The following is a 20680-nucleotide window of genomic DNA, read 5'->3' as shown; positions in this document are numbered from 1 at the left end:
GCCTGGGGTTTGCCGGAGCCGAGGCCAAGAGGCCAGCAGGGATCACGTGGGGGAGGCAAGGCCAGGTGGGGGAGGCAAGGGCCAGGTGGGGAGGCAGGGGTCAGGTGTGGGGGGAGGCAGGGGCCAGCTGTGGGGGGAGGCAGGGACCAGGTGGGAAGGCAGGGGTCAGGTGGGGGGTGGTGAAGGGCAAGGTGGGGAGGCAGGGGTCAGGGTGGGTAGTCAGGGGCCAGATGGAGGAGGCAGTCCCTGGAATAGCATGAAGGATTCTGGAAAGCCAGGGATGACCCTGGGGCGGGACTAGGAGGTGGACTTTTAATACAAGTCATCCTTGGCTGTGAGCAGGAGGCTCACGTGCTCTGCAAAGTGCCTGGTGGTGGGTGGGGTGGATGCTGGGCTACTTAGGGCCGGGTAGTGGGTACCAGGGAGTGGGCTGTGTGAGTGGGCCACCTGTGAAGAGCTGCCAACGGAACCAGTGTCTGGGCCACCCCTGCCAGGCTGCTGGGTGGCTTCCCAAAGCCAAGACCTTTTGGTAAAAGCCCTTCCATCCTCCTCCTCCTGCCTACCTTCTTCCATTGAGGCCTGGACACGGCACAGGTGCCAAGGACAGATGTAATGCCCCTGGGAGCAGGGGAGACCCAGGTACCAGTTGAGTTCATGGGAGATGACACAGTGAACAGTTACAGAGGGCTTGGAGGTGGCCCCAGTAAACCAGAGAGACAGGTGTCCTGCTGCTGACCCCCTAAACAGGGGAGGAAACTGAGCCCAGAGGAGTAAGGCGCTGACCTGCCCGAGGTCACACAGTGCGCCAGCCATCAGTGTGTCGTAACAGCTCGTGGCACAGCAGACCAGCCCAGCCCCCTCTCTGGCCAGGGTTACTGGGCTTGGAGATGGTTGCTCAGTACAACGAGGCCTTGCCGACCCAATTAGCCCCCAGTAACTGTCAGCTGTTCCTGCTGCTGATGCGGCGCTGCTCTTATTAAGCTCTTTTGGGTGAGTTGGAACTCGTGAAGGCAGGGTGTGTCTGTCTGTTGTGGTGCCCGTGATAGGCACACAGTGGGAGTGTTGTAGATACATGCGGATGTGTAAGGAGCGTAGGGGAGTGTGTGGCTGGTTGGACAGCATGCCCCACCTTCCCCGGGGTGAGCTGCAGGCCTGGTCCCCATTTCCCCGCGACATGGAGTCAGCCGTGGCCTGCTCACCCAGCAGAGGATGGCACAGAGCCAGGAGCGGGTGCCACGGTATCAGGGGGCAGGAGCCAGCTCCCCCGAGATGTGGAGCAGCTGGCACGAAGTGCTGAGACTAACAAGACATGATTGAATGGGAGTGGACGGAAACCCGGCACCTGGGGTGAAACCCAAACAGATACTGCCCAGGGCTGCCCGAGGACGTTTTGAGAGCATCGGGGCGGCCTGGCAGGATTGCGAAGAGGCCTGGGGCCTCGGTTGACATCTAGGACAAGGTGAGGACATGGGGCAGTGCACATTTGCGCGGCTCTAACAGAGGTGTGGCGCCAAAACGTAGGAGGCAGAGGGACCCTGGTGCCCATCACTGCTCAGACCACGTTGGCACTGAGGCTCCGCTCTGGGTGACACATTTTAGGAGGGACCTTGACAGCAAGCATGACCCAGGGCAGCCAGACCCAAAAGTGTGGGACTTGACACCGTGGCGCAGGAAGAGCAGTAGGCACATGAGGCTGTTTAGCCTGGATACACGGCTTGCAAGGGCACGAGATAACAGCTAAACAAATATTAACAAGACCTTTGAGGTGGGCTGTTGGCCTCAGTGGCTCCAGACTGGCTGTGTCTGGCCTGTGGCAGGCTGGGACTAGTTAACTAGAGAGGTACAGGAGCTAGGTTTGGCTTTGTAAGTTAGAGAAATCTCCAACAATCAGAGCTGTTCAAGAAGGGAGTAAGCAGCCTCAGGTGGGTGCTGAGATCCCTGTCACTGGAGGTATGCAAGTTGGAGGCAGTCATATCTGCAGGGATCCTAGAAAGTCTGGTAGTTCTAAGAGCTCAGGCCAGTCCAAGTTGTTGGCTGTGTGGTCTTGAGCAGATCACTGCACCTCTGAGCCTCAGTTTCCTCATCTGAAAAATGGGAAGCATAAGGGGCTTCATGAGACTATAAAGAAGACTCAGCACATTTCTTGTACACCGTGAGTGCCCCATCGGTAGTGGGGCCCCTCCCTCTGATATTTAAAATCCTGACTCAGTGGAGTCAGGGACTCCAGGATCTCCCTCTGTCCCCCATCCCCAGCCCCAGCCCCAGCCCTGAGCTCTTATTTCACATATCATGTTTTGAGCACCTGCAACATGCCTGACCCTGTTGCAGGCATGGAGGTTACAGTTTTGAACCAGATAAAGCCTACTTTGATTTTCTGATAGGGACAAGGAGGGGGCGATAAGGAGTAAATGACATCTCGTATTGTTGAGGACTCTGAATAGACCAAAGCCTGAGTTGAGTGACCAGTGAGTTATCTCAGATTTGGTTTCAAGGAAGGTGGGTTTAGGGGAGCAGTTATACAAGAGACCTGAAATCAGGTTGTGAGTTGTACAGATATTGGGGAATGAGCAATCTGAGCGGCTAGAACAGCATGTGCAAAGGTCCTGAGGTGGGAGTGTACCTGGGGATATTTGAGGAGCTTAGCTGGCCTGGACTGAGTATTTCCTGATTGATGGAGAAGTTGAAGTCTCTCTTGGTTTGTGGACAGTCCACACTTGCACACTTTTCTGATAGGGAGGGAGGTGTCTATCCAAGAGGCAAGAAACCCACAAGATGGCCTGTGCATGTCCAGTCCCTGCAATGGACCCAGCTGTTTGGGGAAAGCTAGGGAAGGAGGGGGCCTCAGTTTTCTCACCTGTGAAATGAAGCCAACAGCACCAGCCATGCAGGGCTGATACAAGATTCAAGGAATGTGAAATGTCAGACACAAATGAGCCATTGGGTAAGGGGTAGCTGTGACTATCTTATGGACAAGGAGACTGAAGCCCCGAGAGGTTAATTAATGTGTCACACAGCTCAGCATTCAATCCAAGGATTTGCCTCCCAACAGCCGTGCTGCTTCTCTCTGCCCTGCAGCTGGGGCTCTGCACCTGGAATCCAAACGGTTCACTTACCAAACAGTAGTTCAATTGCGAAGGTATATTATCCCGTTTTACAGATGAGGAGCTGAGGCCCAGAGCAGCCTGCCTGAGGAGCCCTGGTGAGGTGGAGGCAGCGACAAGGCCCAGTATCCAGTTCCCAGAGGGGTGGCAAGCTTTGTCCCCGAGGGTGGAATGGTGGCAGCCCATCTCTGGGCCCCCTGGCCTCGTGCTACGCTTCCAGCAGGAGAGGTGAGGTGGCTGCCCGCCCCGCGAGTTCTGGCTGGGCCCCAGGAGTCCTTGGTCCTCCTAATCCTGGGTAATGGCATTGACACGGACTGTAACAATGACACCTCGGGGAGCCTTGGCCTGGCTGGCCCAGGAAGGAGCCCGTGCCAGGGCTGATCAGCTGCTGCAAATGAGATTTCCCTGGCTGAGCCTCACGTCCCTGCTCCTGGGAGGTCAGAATAACGGATAGCATCTCCCCACCTGCTCACAGGCCTCACCAACAGTCCCTCAGAGTGTGGTCTCAGGAGCAGGAGCCCTGTATTCACTGGGCCCCCTGCCCTGTGTGCGGCATGTTTGTCTCCACCGTGTCCTGGGGTTCCGTGAGAGCCTGAGGAGATGGGAGGCACCAACCTTGCCACACAGGTGGAGAAACTGACGTTTGGAGGGGCCTGCAACTTGCCCAAGGTCTCAGAGCTGGCAGTTGGTCCGGCGTCTTCCCGGCTGACTCCCGCTCCCCCATCCCCTGCCCCTTCTGCCCTCTGCCAGGGACCGCGTAGGTGGACCTCCTGTCCGTCTGCTCGCCGAGCCCAGGCAGGGCAGGCAGCCCCATGACCCTCTGAACCTCACAGCCCCCCAGCCTGGAGCGGAGAGGCCAAGGCTCCCCTCTGCCTGGGGAGCGGAATGGTCAGCCTGCAGTGGAGGGGTCTGGGGGATGTGGCCCAGGGGCTCAGGGAGCCTGAGTCCAGGGGAACCCTAATCTTAGGTGATGAAGGTTGTGAGGAAATGATAAAAACCTGGGTGTCCTGGGTTAGCTGAGTGGGGAGCCCAGGTCTGGGGGCAGTGAGCTCCCAGAGGGGATTCGAGGTTGGCAGATGAGGGTCTGTCGCTGCCCCCCTGGGTCCTGGGCTAACCTCCCACTAGCTGAACAGGTCGCTTCCCTGGTCCTGGCCTCAGTTCCTCCTCTGACGGTGGCTGGCATTGGGCAGAGCTGGGGCTTCTCATCCCTGCTGCTCTGAGGCCCCGGGATTCTGAGTCCATGGAGGGGCCCTGAACCTCGTGGCACCTGGAGAAGGGCACGGAATCCAACTGGGTCAACCGATGACTTCGGGAGGCAGGTGCTGAGGCCCAGCGAGAGGAAGTCTTTGTCCAGAGTGACTCAGACATTCCGTGGCCATGCCCAGCTCTGAACAGAACCCCCCACCAACTCAGCTCTGCCCCTCAGACCTGTAGGGTCTCGCCGACCCTTCTCCCTCCTCTCCTTCCAGGGGTGTCCCCGCGAGAGCGGGCATCGTGCAGTGTGTAGCCAGCTCAGCTGGGGGCCTGCCCCAAGACCCCTCAACAGCATGCTGCCCCTCCACTGCACCGCGTTCCTTCTCGCTGTGGTGGCGGGAGAAGGACCCTTGTTGCAAAGGGGCTGAGTTGGGGTGGGGGTGGGCGTTGGGGGGAGGGGTCCTTTCAGGGCAGGTCAGCTGGGAGCGCAGCTCTTTGTCCAACAAGCCCTGGCACCCGGGCCAACCCGCCACTGCCACTGGCCCACAGCCTGCTTCCCTGCGGGGCCCCACCCTCCCAGGGGTAGTGCTGTTTAGGTCCCAGGCCAGAAAGGCCTCTGCTTCCAACAGCTGCTAGCTGCTGCTCCCCACCCCGGCTCTGGGCTGGTCACAGGCTGCATTTTGGTGGCTCAGCCAGGCTCAGTGCTCATCTGTCTCCCTGGCCCCTAGGTGGGTGGGCGGAGCGGGCAGCAGGCACTGGGTCCCCTCCTTTGCACTCCCTGTATTTGTCATCTTGCTGTGCTTTTCTGCAGATCGATTTCTCTGTGTCAGATATGCCCTCTCCATTTATCTCAATTCCTCTGCCTCTCCCTGCTCAACTGTCTCCATATTTCTGCTTTTCTCTCCTCCTCAGCCCTTGTCTCCTGTCTGCAGCTCCCTCACTTCCTTTCTCTCTCTCACCTGCCCCCCTCCCCTGGTGTGTGCGGGGTAGGGCCAAGCTCCTCCCACCAGCGTCTGTGCTGGAGCATCACTCTGAGGGAGCAGGGGAAGGGCGTGACCCCCAGGACCCTCAGCCTCGGGCCTGATAGCAGGGCAGCCGGCATACCTCTCCCCGCACCTCCAGTGGGTGTGCAGCCCAGCCAGGGACCAAGTGCTGCTGTCAGCGCCTTCCTGGCCTTGCTATCCCCCCTCCCTGGCTGTGTCAGGCCTCGATGGGTGGTGGGCAGGCAGCCCAGGGACAGGGACAGGAGGCTGACGCACACAGGACAGGGTGATGGGGAGCTTCCTCCGGCTCTGTCTGAGTCACGGGGGAGGATGGGGGGTGGGGGGAGCTGGGCCCAGGCCCAAGTCATCCTGGAGACCAGAATGAGCAGGAGAGAGGGCAGGGTCACCTTGGGGGACCAGGTGGGCAGAGCTCAGGGTGGCTGGGGTAGGGCCATGGTATGCCTCTGTGCCCCCTGGACTGTTTGGGAAGGGAAGAGGTGGGCCAGGGCTAGTGCAGCACCCTTCTCCCACAGCCTGGTCACCTTCTCCTACTCCCCTCCCCTCTGCTTCTTCATACACTCTCAGCCTGGTCTGGGATTTCTGAGGCTCAGGCCAGCTCAGCTTTGCCGCAGCCTGGCTGAGCAGGTTCTGGTTTGAGCAACTCAGATCTGAAGATAGGGGGCGCTCAATGCAGCTAAAATTGTGCATGTGCGTACATACTCACACATAGTCTTGTAGAACACACGTGTGCTTAACATGCTGACATACAGGCAAGTGTGTGCCTGAGTTCCCTTAAGATGCCCACATACATCTCTTCCCACCCTCCACACGGGCACGCCCTCGTTCACTCGAGAGCACTCCTGTAGCTGGCCACAGAGGCACACATCCTGTGCACAGGGACATATGTGTGCAAGCACACCTGCCCGCATACCCATCCGCATACCCATCAGCTCGTACACATCAGCACACCCCTGCTCCGGTGCTCCGAGCCGGCACGCACCTGTGTGTGCACCTGCATACAAATGCGATCCTCAGACATTCCTAGTCGGAGGAGGCACAGATGGAGGATTCTCTGACAGAGCGGTCTTGGCAACTCAGCCTCCCCCAGTGTAACCTCGATGCCTGGGGAGGAGGGGAACTGAGGCCCTGAGAGGGGTAGGACTGGCCTGAGGCCCCCTAGGAGCCAGTGGCCACATTGGACGGGAGCCCAGGACTCCTGACTCCAGCCCTGAGACTGGATGACACAGCCAAGGACAAAAATGCTCTCTGCTGCCTGTGTACCCTTCTTGCCTGACAGCCTCGTGGTTATCCCCTCCCTGCCCACTGTCCAGCCTCTCAGCCCAAGCTGGCCGTGCAGGAGACCGGGAGGTGTGAGGCTGACTCCCCTGAAGACCTTGATCATCAACAGCCTCTGACGCTGCATCAGCCTTTCATCCGAGGGGTCACCTGGATGCCCTGCTCACTTGCCACCTCGACAAAGGCTGCTTGCCTGGGCTTCTTTAGGGACTTTTATCCCTCTTCACGTACCTTGCCTCTGTCCCAGCCTTCTGGGGCTCAGGACTGTAAATTGCTTTTGCTTTAACAGCAAAGGTTTAACATTTTTTCTTAAAGCGCTCTCTCCTGGAGTTTCCCAGGAGGAGGAGCAGGAGGCAGAGGTGGCTCTCATGATAGTCTTCGGCTTTCTTTACCCAAACATGGATTTCTCTGGCCTAATCTTCATATCCCTGGCCACTGCCTAGGGTGGAGGGAGGGAGGACCGAGCCCTTCCTGCAGTCAGCAGAGCACCGGGTGTAAGCTCGAGACTGATCTGGATGAGTGGCTGTGTCTAGCTTGCTGGGTGACCGAGGCAAGTCCCCCTGAGACTGGGGTTCAGTTTCCCCACTTGGAAAATGAGGGTCCGTGGGCTTGGCAGCCCTGCACCGCCTCTCCTGCCCCTCTGCATCTTGAGCAGGGGCAGCATGCCCACTTTACTTCTACCCCCATCAGATGGTCAGGCAGGGCCATGGTCCCTGCTATAGAGATGTAGAAACAGACTCAGAGGTGGTATGCTCCACCTGGGTAATTGGGCAGGGTGGACCGGGCTCCAGACCTGCTGACTCTGGAGCCTCAATCCTGGCCCAGGCGGTTGTGTGACTCCAGGCAGGTCCCTGCCCATCTCTGGTCCTCTGATCTCCAGCCATTGAGGGGATACTGGGCTCTGGTCACACGATTGCAGACGCTTCTGGCTTCTTCCCCTGCCTGAGGCCCCCTGCAGGATCTGGGCCCTCTACTGGAAAGGACTTGCGGGAGGGGATATCAGCGCTGTGTCTGGCTTCCCAGAGTCTCTCCCTCTCTTTCTTTGGGCTCTGCTTCTGCCTGCAGGATGAGCTCATCTTGTGCCCTCCAACTGCGGGAGACCCCAGCCTCTGCATCCCCCTTCCTGGGGGGCCCCACAGCCATGCTCTGCTCCCCCTCCCCCAAGGAAGCCAAGTCAAGGGAATTATTTTTGGAACAAGAGCAGTTACACAACAAATGAATTATTTATCTTTGGGCATGGAGGAGAGGAGGCATTTTGCTGGGGCTTCTTAATTCTTTTCTGGATTGGAGGGTGGCTGCTCGGGTACGTGGCCATGTGTGTACAGGCCCGTTGTCATACACAAGACTGTAGGTGTGCTTGTGTGTGTGTGTTACACACCTGTCTCTGTGCATGCCATGGAGTTCCGGCTCATGTAGGGGCACGTGGTTGTGCAGGGAGGTGGACGAGCGTGGACACGAGTGTGCTGGGATGTGTGTGTGTGTGTGTGTGCGCGTGTGTGTGTGTATGCGGACCTGACCCGTTCCTCCTACCCCCACTTCCTTGTTTCTCCCGTCTCCCTCCTTCCAGGCCCTCCAGCCCCCTCCCTCTCTTGCCACCTACCACCTCCCTTCTTGTATATAACAGGGACCCCAGAGTGCTGCTGGCACAGGACCCCTGGGAGGAGGTGGAAAAGGGACTGGGGGCCTGTGCTGGAACTTAGAGGGGCAGCTCTGAGCCTCAACGCTGATCTGTCACCCCCTCTCGGTGCTGCCTTTCAGGAACCAGGTGACAGATGGGTCTCTTCCTTCCTGCCCCCGTCTCTCGTGCTCCCCCCTCAGAGCTCCAGTCTCCAGCCTCCCGTGGGAATCGTGGGAATTGTCTGAAGTTCTGAGCCCAGAACCCCAGGAGGAAGAAGAGGAGGAGGAGGCAGAGGGAGAGGAAGTCAAGCCCCCAGAGCCTGGGTACCTTCCCGGCAGGAAAGGAGCAACTCGTGGAAGCAGGCTGTGGGGCCCACAGCCCCACCTGGCCCCGGTGCCCAGCACCCGTGGGTAGCACGCCGGAACGCCCCTGGCCGTTGGCACGGGCCGTGCCTGCCTCACCTGGGGCCCCCGTGCTGGGGGTCGCCCCCAAGATGGTGGCGGCCCCAGGGAGGACTGTGCTGCAGGCCCCAGCCTCCAGCCTCTAGGCCCCTCGAGCCCCGGCCCCCCACTCTGAGCCTGGCCTGCGCGGGGGCCGCGGCCGGAGCCATGCTGCGCCTGGGGCTGTGCGCCGCCGCGCTGCTCTGCGTGTGCCGGCCGGGCGCCGTGCGCGCCGACTGCTGGCTCATCGAGGGCGACAAGGGATACGTGTGGCTGGCCATCTGCAGCCAGAACCAGCCGCCCTACGAGACCATCCCACAGCACATCAACAGCACTGTGCACGACCTGCGGCTCAACGAGAACAAGCTCAAGGCCGTGCTTTACTCCTCGCTCAACCGCTTCGGGAACCTCACCGACCTCAACCTCACCAAGAACGAGATCTCCTACATCGAGGACGGCGCCTTCCTGGGCCAGTCGAGCCTGCAGGTGCTGCAGCTGGGCTACAACAAGCTCAGCAACCTGACCGAGGGCATGCTGCGCGGCATGGGCCGCCTGCAGTTCCTCTTCGTGCAGCACAACCTCATCGAGGTGGTGACGCCCACCGCCTTCTCCGAGTGCCCGAGCCTCATCAGCATCGACCTGTCCTCCAACCGCCTCAGCCGCCTCGATGGCACCACCTTCACCGGCCTGGCCAGCCTCATGGTGTGCGAGCTGGCCGGCAACCCCTTCAACTGCGAGTGTGACCTTTTCGGCTTCCTGTCCTGGCTCGTGATCTTCAACAACGTCACCAAGAACTACGACCGCCTGCAGTGCGAGTCTCCGCGGGAGTTTGCCGGCTACCCGCTGCTGGTGCCCCGGCCCTACCACAGCCTCAATGCCATCACCGTGCTCCAGGCCAAGTGCCGCAACGGCTCACTGCCCGCCCGGCCGGCAAGCCACCCCACGCCCTACTCCACCGACGCCCAGAGGGAGCCCGACGAGAACTCGGGCTTCAACCCCGACGAGATCCTTTCGGTGGAGCCGCCGGCCTCGTCCACCACAGATGCTTCTGCGGGGCCGGCCATCAAGCTGCACCACGTCACCTTCACCTCGGCCACCCTGGTGGTCATCATCCCGCACCCCTACAGCAAGATGTATGTCCTGGTCCAGTACAACAACAGCTACTTCTCCGAAGTCATGACGCTCAAGAACAAGAAGGAGATTGTGACGCTGGACAAGCTGCGGGCGCACACCGAGTACACCTTCTGCGTGACCTCGCTGCGCAACAGCCGCCACTTCAACCACACCTGCCTGACCTTCACCACCAGGGACCCGGTCCCGGGCGACCTGGCGCCCAGCACCTCCACTACCACCCACTACATCATGACCATCCTGGGCTGCCTCTTCGGCATGGTCATCGTGCTGGGAGCCGTCTACTACTGCCTGCGCAAGCGCCGCATGCAGGAGGAGAAGCAGAAGTCGGTCAAGGTCAAGAAAACCATCCTGGAGATGCGCTACGGGGCCGATGTGGATGCTGGCTCCGTCGTCCACGCCGCCCAGAAGCTGGGTGAGCCCCCTGTGCTGCCCGTGTCCCGAATGTCCTCCATCCCCTCCATGATCGGGGAGAAGCTGCCCACCTCCAAGGGGCTGGAGGCTGGGCTGGACACGCCCAAGGTGGCCACCAAGGGCAACTATATCGAGGTGCGCACGGGCACGGGTGGTGATGGCCTGGCCCGGCCCGAGGATGACCTCCCCGACCTGGAGAATGGTCAGGGCTCGGCCGCTGAGATCTCCACCATCGCCAAGGAGGTGGACAAAGTCAACCAGATCATTAACAATTGCATCGATGCCCTCAAGTTGGACTCGGCCTCTTTCCTGGGGAGCGGCAGTGGTAGCGGGGACCCTGAGATGGCCTTTGAATGCCAGTCCCTCCCTGCAGCCTCCACCGCCTCTTCAGCTGCCACCCCCGGGGCACTGGAGCGGCCCAGCTTCCTCTCACCCCCTTACAAGGAGAGCTCCCACCACCCGCTGCAGCGCCAGCTGAGTGCCGATGCCGCCGTGGTGGCCCGCAAGACTTGCAGCGTCTCCTCTAGTGGCTCCATCAAGAGTGCCAAGGTCTTCAGCCTGGATGTGCCGGATCATCCGGCTGCCACGGGACTGGCCAAGGGCGACTCCAAGTACATCGAGAAGGGCAGCCCCCTAAACAGCCCACTGGACCGGCTCCCACTGGTGCCAGCGGGCAGCGGCGGGGGCAGTGGCGGGGGCGGCGTCCACCACCTGGAGGTGAAGCCTGCCTACCACTGCAGCGAGCACCGGCACAGCTTCCCGGCCCTGTACTACGAGGAGGGCACCGACAGCCTGAGCCAGCGCGTGTCCTTCCTCAAGCCGCTGACCCGCTCCAAGCGGGACTCCACCTACTCGCAGCTCTCCCCCAGACACTACTACTCAGGGTACTCCTCCAGCCCTGAGTACTCGTCCGAGAGCACGCACAAGATCTGGGAGCGGTTCCGGCCCTACAAGAAGCACCACCGGGAGGAGGTGTACATGGCTGCTGGCCACGCCCTGCGCAAGAAGGTCCAGTTCGCCAAGGACGAGGACCTGCACGACATCCTCGATTACTGGAAGGGGGTCTCAGCCCAGCAGAAGCTGTGACCCTCTCCTCCCCGGTGAGGTTGGAGGGGGAGGGCCAGGGGCACGTGGGGAAGGGCCCCGGGCGGCCAGGCAGGGGGCGCGCGGGGGGCCGAGGCCGAGGAGCAGACGCACACGCACACCCGCACGCACGCACCCATGCACACACCTGACCACCACCTGACTGTGAACAACCACCACCCGACAATAACAGACAGGAAAACAAGGATATGTTCTCCTTAAAGTTTACACACTGATACCGAAACCAGTCGTCTTTACTGTGCTGCCCAGGGACTCTGCTGGGGTGTGCAGGCTGGGGAGGGGCAGGGGGGCAGGTGAGGAAGCCAGAAGAGGGTGTGGGGTCTGGGGCTCTGGGACTAGGGACAGGTGTGGGGGCAAAGGAGCCTGGGGTGGGGATGGACTGAAGCCCCCCTGAGGCAGGGAAAAGGTCCCCCAAGCTGAGGAACCAGTCACTTGGAGATTTAGTAGCAGATGGACATTGAGCATCATTTCCTTTCTTTATGGATGGGGAGACTGAGGCACAGAGAAAGGAAGTGATAACCCCAGGGTCACGTGGCAGGTTAGAGTCTGTCTCCCAACTTCCCAGCTCAGTGCTATTCCCCCACCCCCAGTGGTTCCCCCAGGGACCTCACCCTCTTGTCCACCCAGTACCATTTCCAGGGCTGTGGTCTCCTGGGGCTGAGGGACTTGAGAATCAGGTGGGTGCTTTTCCCTTCTAGAAAGCCTCATGGCCATGCCCCCAGAGCGTGGAGCTGTGACATCATGTGTGCAGTGGAGGGGGGGGTTTGTCCCGCCACCAACAAGCACCCAGAAGAGGTGGGAGGTCCTGCTGACAGGAGAGGAGCAGAGATGTGGGGACATTCCACCAGCCCCCTTCAAGTGTCTTCCAAGTCGCCTGGGAGCTGCTGAGGGGGTCTGAGGAGAGCGGCTGGGCCAGTGGCCACCACGTCTCAGGTGCAGGCCCCCACACCCCGGCCCCCCAGCCTCTCTGGGCCTCCAGGACCCCTATTCATCCCAGAAGGGCAGCAGTGAACTGTGATGCCCGGGGGCAGCAGAGAGGTGGGGTCTCATGGGGGCCTTCCTGCCTACGCCCCCACATCCTGGCCTCCCACCTGCCTGGCCACCATCAGGGGCTCCTGGGGCAGCATGTCAGTCTGCCCAGAGGAAGGAGGGCTTTCCCACCCATCCCCTCTTGGCTTCCTGTCCCTGCCTCATCCCCTGGCCTGAGGGGCTCCTGTGTTTCTTTGGAAATGGCCACTTCTCCCTTGCTGACCCCCACCCAACATCGAACAAAGCACAAACGGTGAGCACCCCCCAACCCCCGCTGGGAAGGAGGAGGCTGGGTTGGTGGAGCCCCTCCCCTCCCTGGCCAGCCTCTGTCGCCATGGCAATCCAGAGCCTGGCAGTTGGGACCGTTGGGCTCCTGGGGGTTCTCTCTCAGTGTGGGCGGCAGAGGGCGGTGAGGGAAGACAGGGCTAGAGGAGGCTGCCACTTTTCTCAAGAGCTAGTGGCTTCCTGGGGTGTGCCCTGAGAGGCAGATCTGGGGTCCTGAGGCTGTGGGGTCTGGAACACTGTCTGGGTGTCCCCTCACCTGTGGCTGGGAGGTGGGCCGGTGGGCGGTGGGGACAGCTGTAGCTTTGTCACTGTGCCCCTTGGCGCCCTGCCCACCTCAGGAAGGGGAGGAGCCCACTCTGTACTCCCCGCACTCCTGCCTTGGGCCTGTCACCCAGTTGGGTTTCTTGAGATTTCGGGAGTGTGACTGTGGGGGTGAGGGTGGGTGCTGGGATGGGACCAAGACCTGTACTGTGTGGGGGATTCTGACCAGGAGAGCTAGTGCCATTCCCTGGGCAGGAGGCTCCAGCGACCTTCCTGCCAGGGGTAGGGTCTGGGGGAGGACAGTGGAGGACAAGGGGACCTTGGGACTCAACTGAGCACCTCTCTCACACCCACTTGGGGGACAGACCAAGCCCGGGGCTCACTTTGGGGGTGACATTTGCAAAGAAAGGACTGTTCTCCTGGGGAGTGGAAGGGAGGTGGCCAGCACGGATATGCAGAGCAGACCTCCCTCAACTCCCCCAAACCTGCCTCCCAGCCCCTCCTCACACCGGATTGGCGAAACAGAAAAGCAAGCAGGCGGAGAAGCCAGTGGTGTGAGAAAGCAGATTCCCTGTTATATTTGCATGACGATTTTACTGTATTTTTCTGAGCAAACATCTGTCGTGTATGTGCCCGTTTGTCCAGACTCCCTTTTCCCCTCCCCGCCCCCCGACTCCCACAGTCCCCCTGTTGTGATCTGACAAGCAGCTCTTGAAACCTGGGGAGGGGCCAGCTCTGCAAAAGACCCAAAACAGGTGCCACGAAAGCATAGCCCCCGCCCCACACCCGCCTCCTGTTTTTCTGGATGTTGGTCCCTCAAGTGCCACCTCCCGTCCTCCCATCTGTCCTCGCCCCTTCCCTGCTTCCCTGCCAGGGAAGGCCCCGGGGAGGGGAGTGTGAAAGAACCTCTTTTCTGTCCCACTTGCTCGCATTTTGCAGATGAAGAGGTCGGGCCCCCAAAGAAGGAGGGGTCTGGTGACTCGCCTGCCAGGTGGCGGGGCTCAGTCACACTGCTGAATACAGGAGGCCAAGAGCTTGGGGCTTCATGGGCAGCTTTACAGGGAGGCTTGGGCCCTGAGGGAGGAGCCCATGGGAGGAAGGGGGGGACTCCTGACCTTGGCCTGGCCTTACTGGAGTTGGAGCTGTCCACAGCGGGGTGGTTCCCTGCAGCAGGAGCCAGAGCCCCCATGACCCCTTGCCATTCTCCTATCATTCCTGGTTGAAGATGACCTATAAAAACCTCAGACAGGCTCACTTTGGGGGGCTTTAAAGGATAGGCCCCTGTCCTAACCACAAGGGTCTTCCACTCCAGGAGGCGAAGTGACATTCACAACCCAGGTCATACGGACCTCTGAGACAGAAGAGGATCTAAAACTCAGGCCTCTGGCCTCATGGCCAGGCTGGGTCCCTCAGCTGCCCAGGCCAGGCCCTGGCTTTGGGGAAGGGGCAGCTGCCCTTTAGCTCACCCTGGGGGCTTTTCTGCATCTGTGTCTTGTGTCTTGTTCAATATACTTCTTCCTCGGGAGGTGGTCGGGGAGGACGGGTATAATATTCATGAAAGACAAATGAAAACTTAAGTCAAGGAATCTGCTGGCTGGGGTCCTGTATCTGTACTGGCGATGAGGATAGTGGAGCTGGGCCATGGCCTGGGCAGTCCAGGAGGGCAGATGGCCAGGGGAGAGGGGAAGGGGGGCTGCTGAGGAGGGGAGGCAGGGAGGGGTCTGGTGGAGTCGGGGGTGGGAGGGGGCGAGCCAGCTGGTGGAGATATGGGTGCCCCACCCTGGACCTCCTGGGGGAGGCCTCCCAGCCTTGGGTCCTGCCTGGGCCTGCTGTCGGTCAGAGAGTCTCCAGAGGAAATTCCTGGGCGCCTATTCCTGGGAAGGAGCGCACCGATAGCGTCGCTAACTCTCTGTTGGAGCTAATGGCCTTCCAGAAGTGAAAAGCGGAGGTCTGGCAGGAAGAAAGCTGAGTCTGGTGCGGCCACCTCCTCAAGGGTCCCAGGCTGGCTTCTCCCTTCTGCAGGAGAGGATTGTCTGGTCCCCCGAAGGCCTCTCGCCCCTGACCCCTCATCTGGGACAGAGCAGGAGGACTGTGGCAGCCGCCTGTGTCCAGGCTGGGAAAGCACTGTCTGCCAGGTGATGGGAGTAGACAGACCGCCTTGGGGAGCCCCAGAGAGGTGGGGTAGAGAGCCTGGGCCTGGCTGAGGGTCTCTGATGTTCCCAATGAGAAGTCACTCATCTGCCTCCTCCGTCCTGGCCATTTAACAGAAGGGGAAACGGAAGCTCAGGAAAGGGAAGGAAGGAAATCTTCTAGGGTCTCAAAACCAGTTAAAGACAGACTGAGGACAGGAAAGGGGCCAGGCACAAGGGACAAGAGTCACAGGTCCCAGCTTATAAGAGGCTTACATGCAGTGAAGGGATAGCCACAAAATGTTCCCCAGTGATGGAGACTGTGAAGAGAATTAAAATAGGGTGACGGAAGGGCTGGATGTCCCCAGGCACCTCCTTGAGCCCCCTCCCCCACTACTCTGCCCCAGCCCTTCGAGACATCCCACCCCATTCCTGATGGACAGGGCCCTCCTTCTGGGGTGGGGGATGGGGCATCAAGGCACCGGGAAGCCTGGGGGTGTCTGACCCCTGTGAGGCTTAAGGGGCAGGGCTGAAGTTTGCCCGGAGGCCACTGTGAAGATTCGGGCTCTCCTGACCCTCATACTGTTCTCCTCCCTGCCAAGACTTTTGCTCCACAGAGGCCACCTCAGTCCCAGGAGCTGCCCTGCTCCTCGTCCTCCATCCTGCCCTTCTATCCTCCCACCTTTTAAGACAGAACCAGTATATAGACTCCTTGCTCTCACGTCTGCTTCAGAGTCCCCCGTTAAAGGTCCGTCACTGCTGCCACTGAGCAGTAGGGAGAGGACCGGGGCTCAAATGGGGCGGGGTGACAGGACAGAGGCCTCCTCTCCTTCCCTGGCCCCTGGCCAAACAAGCACACGGCTGGGCAGGGCCGAGGGGGTCCACCCTTGCTCCTCTACTCCCTCCTTTCCCCTCAAGGAGCCACCAGCCCCTCGGCCCTGCCCTGTGGCATGGCACCTGGTTTGGGTCCTGCAGAGTTGGGCTCCTGGCCCTGGGCTACGAACCTGTGAACCCCAGCTGTGTGTGGACCTTTTCTCCCTGGGGGGCGGGGCCTGAACTCTCCTTTTCTTCTTTTTTTTTGGGGGGGTAACTTCATTTATTTTCTCTTCCCTATATCTGCCTCTCACTCCTCTCAATTTCCCGTTTTAAACTGAATGGCACGAAATTGTTTTCCTCAACTCGGAGATTCCTGTATGGAGAGAATCAATTTCTATATTTGCAATAAATTTCTTATTTAAAACACAGGGCCAAGGTCTTTCTTTCTTATTTAAAACACCCGCCCAGCCTCTGCAAGTTGGGGTCCTAGCGCCTCCAGTTTCTGGTGCCTCGGTTCCCATCTCCCCTTCTCACCAGAGCCTCAAACGCAGGGTTAAGGGATGGGGCCCATCAACAGGCAGTCCCCGCCCATGGTCAAGGGAAAAAGAAGTATGTCTGCCAGACTGAGGGTGGACCATTAGGGAACTGAAGGAGCACTGTTCCCCCGACCCCCAAGCCTAGCCGGCTAGGGGCCCTGACAGCCTCTCTCCCTGGAAACCTGGAAGCGCCTCCGCCATATGCCCCCTTCCCTTCCTGATGTCCTGGCCTCCATCATCACTGGATCCAGGCCTTAGAGATGGAGGGGCATTTTGGCCTCACTTAAATCTCAGCTGATTCCTGGGGATTATGCCCCCTAGTCAGTGGCCAGGGACTCCAGTTTCTCATAGGCTGTCTGTCCTCAGAGGGTTATGGTTAAGTGGGACCCTAAGTAGGTCTCCTCCTGGCCATTGCCAAAGTCAACCTCCAGGCTGCCTGCCTCTTCCTACCCTTTTCTCCATAGCCATGAACCACCCCTGCTCCTTCTCAGGGATCAAGAGATGCAACTTGTCTCTCTGATCAGGCACGCAGCTTGGGGCTTCATCCAGTGACTTCAGGCTGAACTGTCAAACCTTTGCTCAGGTGGTGCCTGGAGCCCACCTCCAAGCCCCAGCCTCCTGGTCTCCCCAGTAGGCAGAGCCCTTCCCCCTCTCCTTAGGCTCCTTTGCTCTCCAACTGCTGCAAACCCCTCCTCTGGGAAACCCCTGGACTCTGCCTGCATTGCTGTAGGGGAACTTGGAGCGGACTCCTTGGCAATGAACTCTTCCTCCATGAGTGATGTCACATGGAGGCATTCAGCAGCCCCAACTGGGGTCAGCAGTCCCTGTAGCTCTGGTGGCTCTTGACCCATGGACTTTTCCTGATGCCTTTTGCCTCCCTGGGAGTTGGTGTGGACTGGGGCCAGGGAGGAGGGGCTTGGAAAGGCCCAGGAAGGGAGCCCCAGCTGGCCTCCTGTCCCCTCCAAGCTGCCCTCAAGCGCCCTCAGTGCTGCTGCCCCAAGGTGGCTGCAGCCTGGGCCAGGGTCTCTCTCCCTCTGTTCCTTGGCTCTTCCCAAGCAGCCTGTGCCCTGCTTCCTGAGGGAAGGTTCACTGTGAACTTGCACCATGGGAGGGGGTGGGGGGGTGGGGCGGTTTGTGGGGGAGGGGTCAGAGGAGCAGGTACTGGAATCTCACAAGCTCTGTTATCTCAGGCCTGCAGCCGGGGCTGCCTGGGGGTCCCCCAGCCTGGCTCAGGCTCAGGGCCACCGGGCGCAGCTTCCTTCCCCGGGGCATACTGTCCTCGTTTCTCTTCACCAGCATGGGCCTTTTCTCTTCGAGGGGTCCTATTATTCCCAACGAAACAAAGATGTAACCAAAGGTGGACATATGCCTGGGGGTGGGTGGGTCCAGGCCAGGCTAGATCCTTCACCTCCTGGCTGCTCCAAGCCCCACCACCCCCCTTTATTTACAAAGTTACCAAAGAGTTCAAAGACTCATAGCCTTCCATTTCAACACGGAAGTTATTCTATGTACAAATCTAGTAAATTTTAACATTCACAGTTGAGGGGACTTTGGGTTAAGGTCCTGCTTACAAATGCAATTAAATATCCTTAACTATCCCAAACTTTATCTAGAAGTTTAATATATCTGATTTCCTTTTTCAATACTTCATTTATTTGAAGAATAAACAGAACCTTGTATCCTGGTAAGTTTCTACTTACTTCTCGCGTAACTTTGGGTTCTTACCATGTCCCGAACTTCTTACCAGGTAAATGGTATTTCCAGGAAAATCACAATTCTGAACTAATTCCTTATTTTCAAACAATTGACTTGAATTTCAAGGACGCTGGTGCTTTAATAGAGCACACATCACAAATACCTGAAATGCCAAATATACTCAGATATCTTAACACAAATGTTTAATTATGCAGACATGACATGTTTGTTTTGTACCTATTTCTGATTTTTTCTGGGATGAGGAGGTATTCATCCAGTAAGGAGACAAATGGGTCTGCTTGTGGGCAGTTTTGGGTAAAACCTTCTTGCTGGCTAGGGCTTCCATACACTGGAGATTTCAGCTGGGCCTGGGGTCTGGGCACTAGAGACAGGAGCACAGTAGCAAGAAAGGCCTCACTTTTTACACTTTCTGTGTCATGCCCTCTAGTTGGGGGACCCTCTGAAACCAGTGCCTGTGGGGCCAAGCTGCATGTGACCTGGCTCTTCTGTCTCCTCCAGGAAGCCTGCAGCCCCACCTGCGTCTTCTCATCTTTGACATCTTCCGGGTCAGGACCCCTTCCTCCTCCTCCAGATTCATGGAAACTCCTCCACAGGGGAGGACACCCAGTCTCTGCACTGTGCCAGGGCTTGGTTTGAAGGTGTTCACAGTTCCAAGGTTATTGTGTGACCCCTCATAGCCGCTGGCCAGGGAACCTCCTCTTCTCTTTAGTCGCTTAGCTCAATTCCCCCCCCCTAAGCTCCCACCTTGCCTTAGTAACAGCAAAACCTCTTTCCCCAGAGATGCCCTCAAATTGAGCCCTGGTGCCTGAAGGGCACTGGGGACGTCACTGACTCTCAGCTGGTTCTGAGAAGCAGTCCTGGCTCTGTGACTCCCAGATCTCTGCTTCTCCCATGCTGTCTCCTCCTGTCCCTGCCTTGGGTAGTAGAGGTTTCTGTAGGTCCCAAGGGCCGCCGCCTCCAGGCCTGGCCAGACCCCTGACCTGGGCCACCCTGCTTGCCCTGTCACCTGCTGTTCCCCTCCCCACCACCCGTGGTCTGCTGCCCTTCTCTCCACACTATGAACCACCCCTGCTCCTTCTCAGGGATCAAGAGATGCAACTTGTCTCTCTGATCAGGCACGCAGCTTGGGGCTTCATCCAATGACTTCAGGCTGAACTGTCAAACCTTTGCTCAGGTGGTGCCTGGAGCCCACCTCCAAGCCCCAGCCTCCTGGTCTCCCCAGTAGGCAGAGCCCCTCCCCCTTGCTTCTCAGACCCCTGCTCTCCAACTGCTGCAAACCCCTCCTCTGGGAAACCCCTGGACTCTGCCTGCATTGCTGTAGGGGAACTTGGAGTGGACTCCCTGGCAATGAACTCTTCCTCCGTTAGTGATGTCACATGGAGGCATTCAGCAGCCCTAACTGGGGTCAGCAGTCCCTATCACTCTGGTGGCTCTTGACCCATGGACACTTCCTGATGCCTCCTGCCTGGGAGTTGGCGGGGACCAGGGGAATCCTTCTGGAAGGACCCAGGCTAGAGCCTCAGCTGGCCTCCTGTCCCCTCCAAGCTGCCCTCCAGCACCCTCAATGCTGCTGCGCCAAGGTGGCTGCAGCCTGGGCCATGGTCTCCCTGTTTACCGGCCCTTCCCAAGCAGCTGTGTAAATTAATAAAGGGAAACCTCACTAATCTGGAGACAGGAGGCCAGAAGGGAGGACTCTCAGATATGTACCATTAGATGTCAATACAGACCCCAACAGGAGAGCTGTACCTCACATCTCCTACAGGAAGTGGCACTACTTACTACCACTAGCAGGAGGAAGAAAGGTTTTTCTCCTTGCCTGGCAACAGCCAGGCCAATGAGAGACTGTCACAACTCAGTCAATGAAAAGCCACTGTACTGTGAACTCGCAGTTTCTTCCAATGGACTTTCTGTTTATAACAGCCACTCCCAAGTCCCCTTTCTCCTCTATAAAAGAGTTTCCTCTACTTTACTTTTCCAGGATTTTCAAGTAATTCACCACAGTTGCACGTCCTGAGTTGCAATTCTTTGTTGATCCTAAATAAACCCATTTTGCTGGTAAAGTAACTCGCTATTTTACTGTTTTAGGTTAATACAGCCCATGACCTGCTTCCTGAAGGGAGGTTCACTATGAACTTGCACCATGGGAGGAAGAGGAGAGAGGGAGGTTTGTGGGAGGGGTCGGAGGAGCAGGTGTTGGAATGTCACAAGCTCTATCATCTCAGGCTTGCAGCTGGGGCTGCCCCGGGGTCCCCCAAACTGGCCCAGGCTCAGGGTGCCCTGCCCAGCTGCCTTCCCTCTAGCTCTCCCCTGCTGTCATTGTGAGGATGTGGGGATGTGTCTACAAACCTATCCCCCAGGAAGGACCTGGAATGAGGTCCTCAAGAAAAGAGGCTCTTAGAGAAGGGTCATGCAGGTCCTTGTCCCTCACACCTTGGTACCAGCAACTAGGACCTGGGTCGGTGCTTCTCCTAGGCTCCAACCCCTTCAGAACTTTCCTCCAGGCTGGGTGCTAGCTTTCTGGTACTCATTCTGAGGGAAGCCAGGAGCCACCTCCCAGGCCTGAATTGCAATGCATGTCCGTGGCTTGCTGGTCTCCTTGGGCCTGCACTCCTACCTGGTCCCCTGCT

At 58.9% G+C, this 20680-nt stretch overlaps 1 protein-coding gene across 3 annotated transcripts in view; it reads left to right on the top strand.

Annotated features, from left to right (window-relative positions):
* Positions 1–16407, top strand: part of LOC105073208 (protein phosphatase 1 regulatory subunit 29) — a 47562-nt gene extending 31155 nt beyond the window's left edge. For 2 of the 3 annotated variants that reach the window (XM_074375509.1, XM_074375507.1), the window contains one exon: positions 8333–16407. In XM_074375509.1, the coding sequence (XP_074231610.1) occupies positions 8801–11263 (2463 nt within the window). In that variant the 5' untranslated portion in view covers positions 8333–8800 and the 3' untranslated portion in view covers positions 11264–16407. Of the gene's footprint in view, positions 1–3131; positions 3330–8332 lie in introns of those variants that run through there. The other variant, XM_074375510.1, reaches the window with a different exon arrangement.
* Positions 16408–20680: the final 4273 nt, after the last annotated feature.

The sequence above is a fragment of the Camelus bactrianus genome, chromosome 12 (genome assembly GCF_048773025.1).
Source record: "Camelus bactrianus isolate YW-2024 breed Bactrian camel chromosome 12, ASM4877302v1, whole genome shotgun sequence".
Classification (NCBI taxonomy): Eukaryota; Metazoa; Chordata; class Mammalia; order Artiodactyla; family Camelidae; genus Camelus; species Camelus bactrianus.
This window is presented reverse-complemented; position numbering and strand designations above follow the sequence as displayed.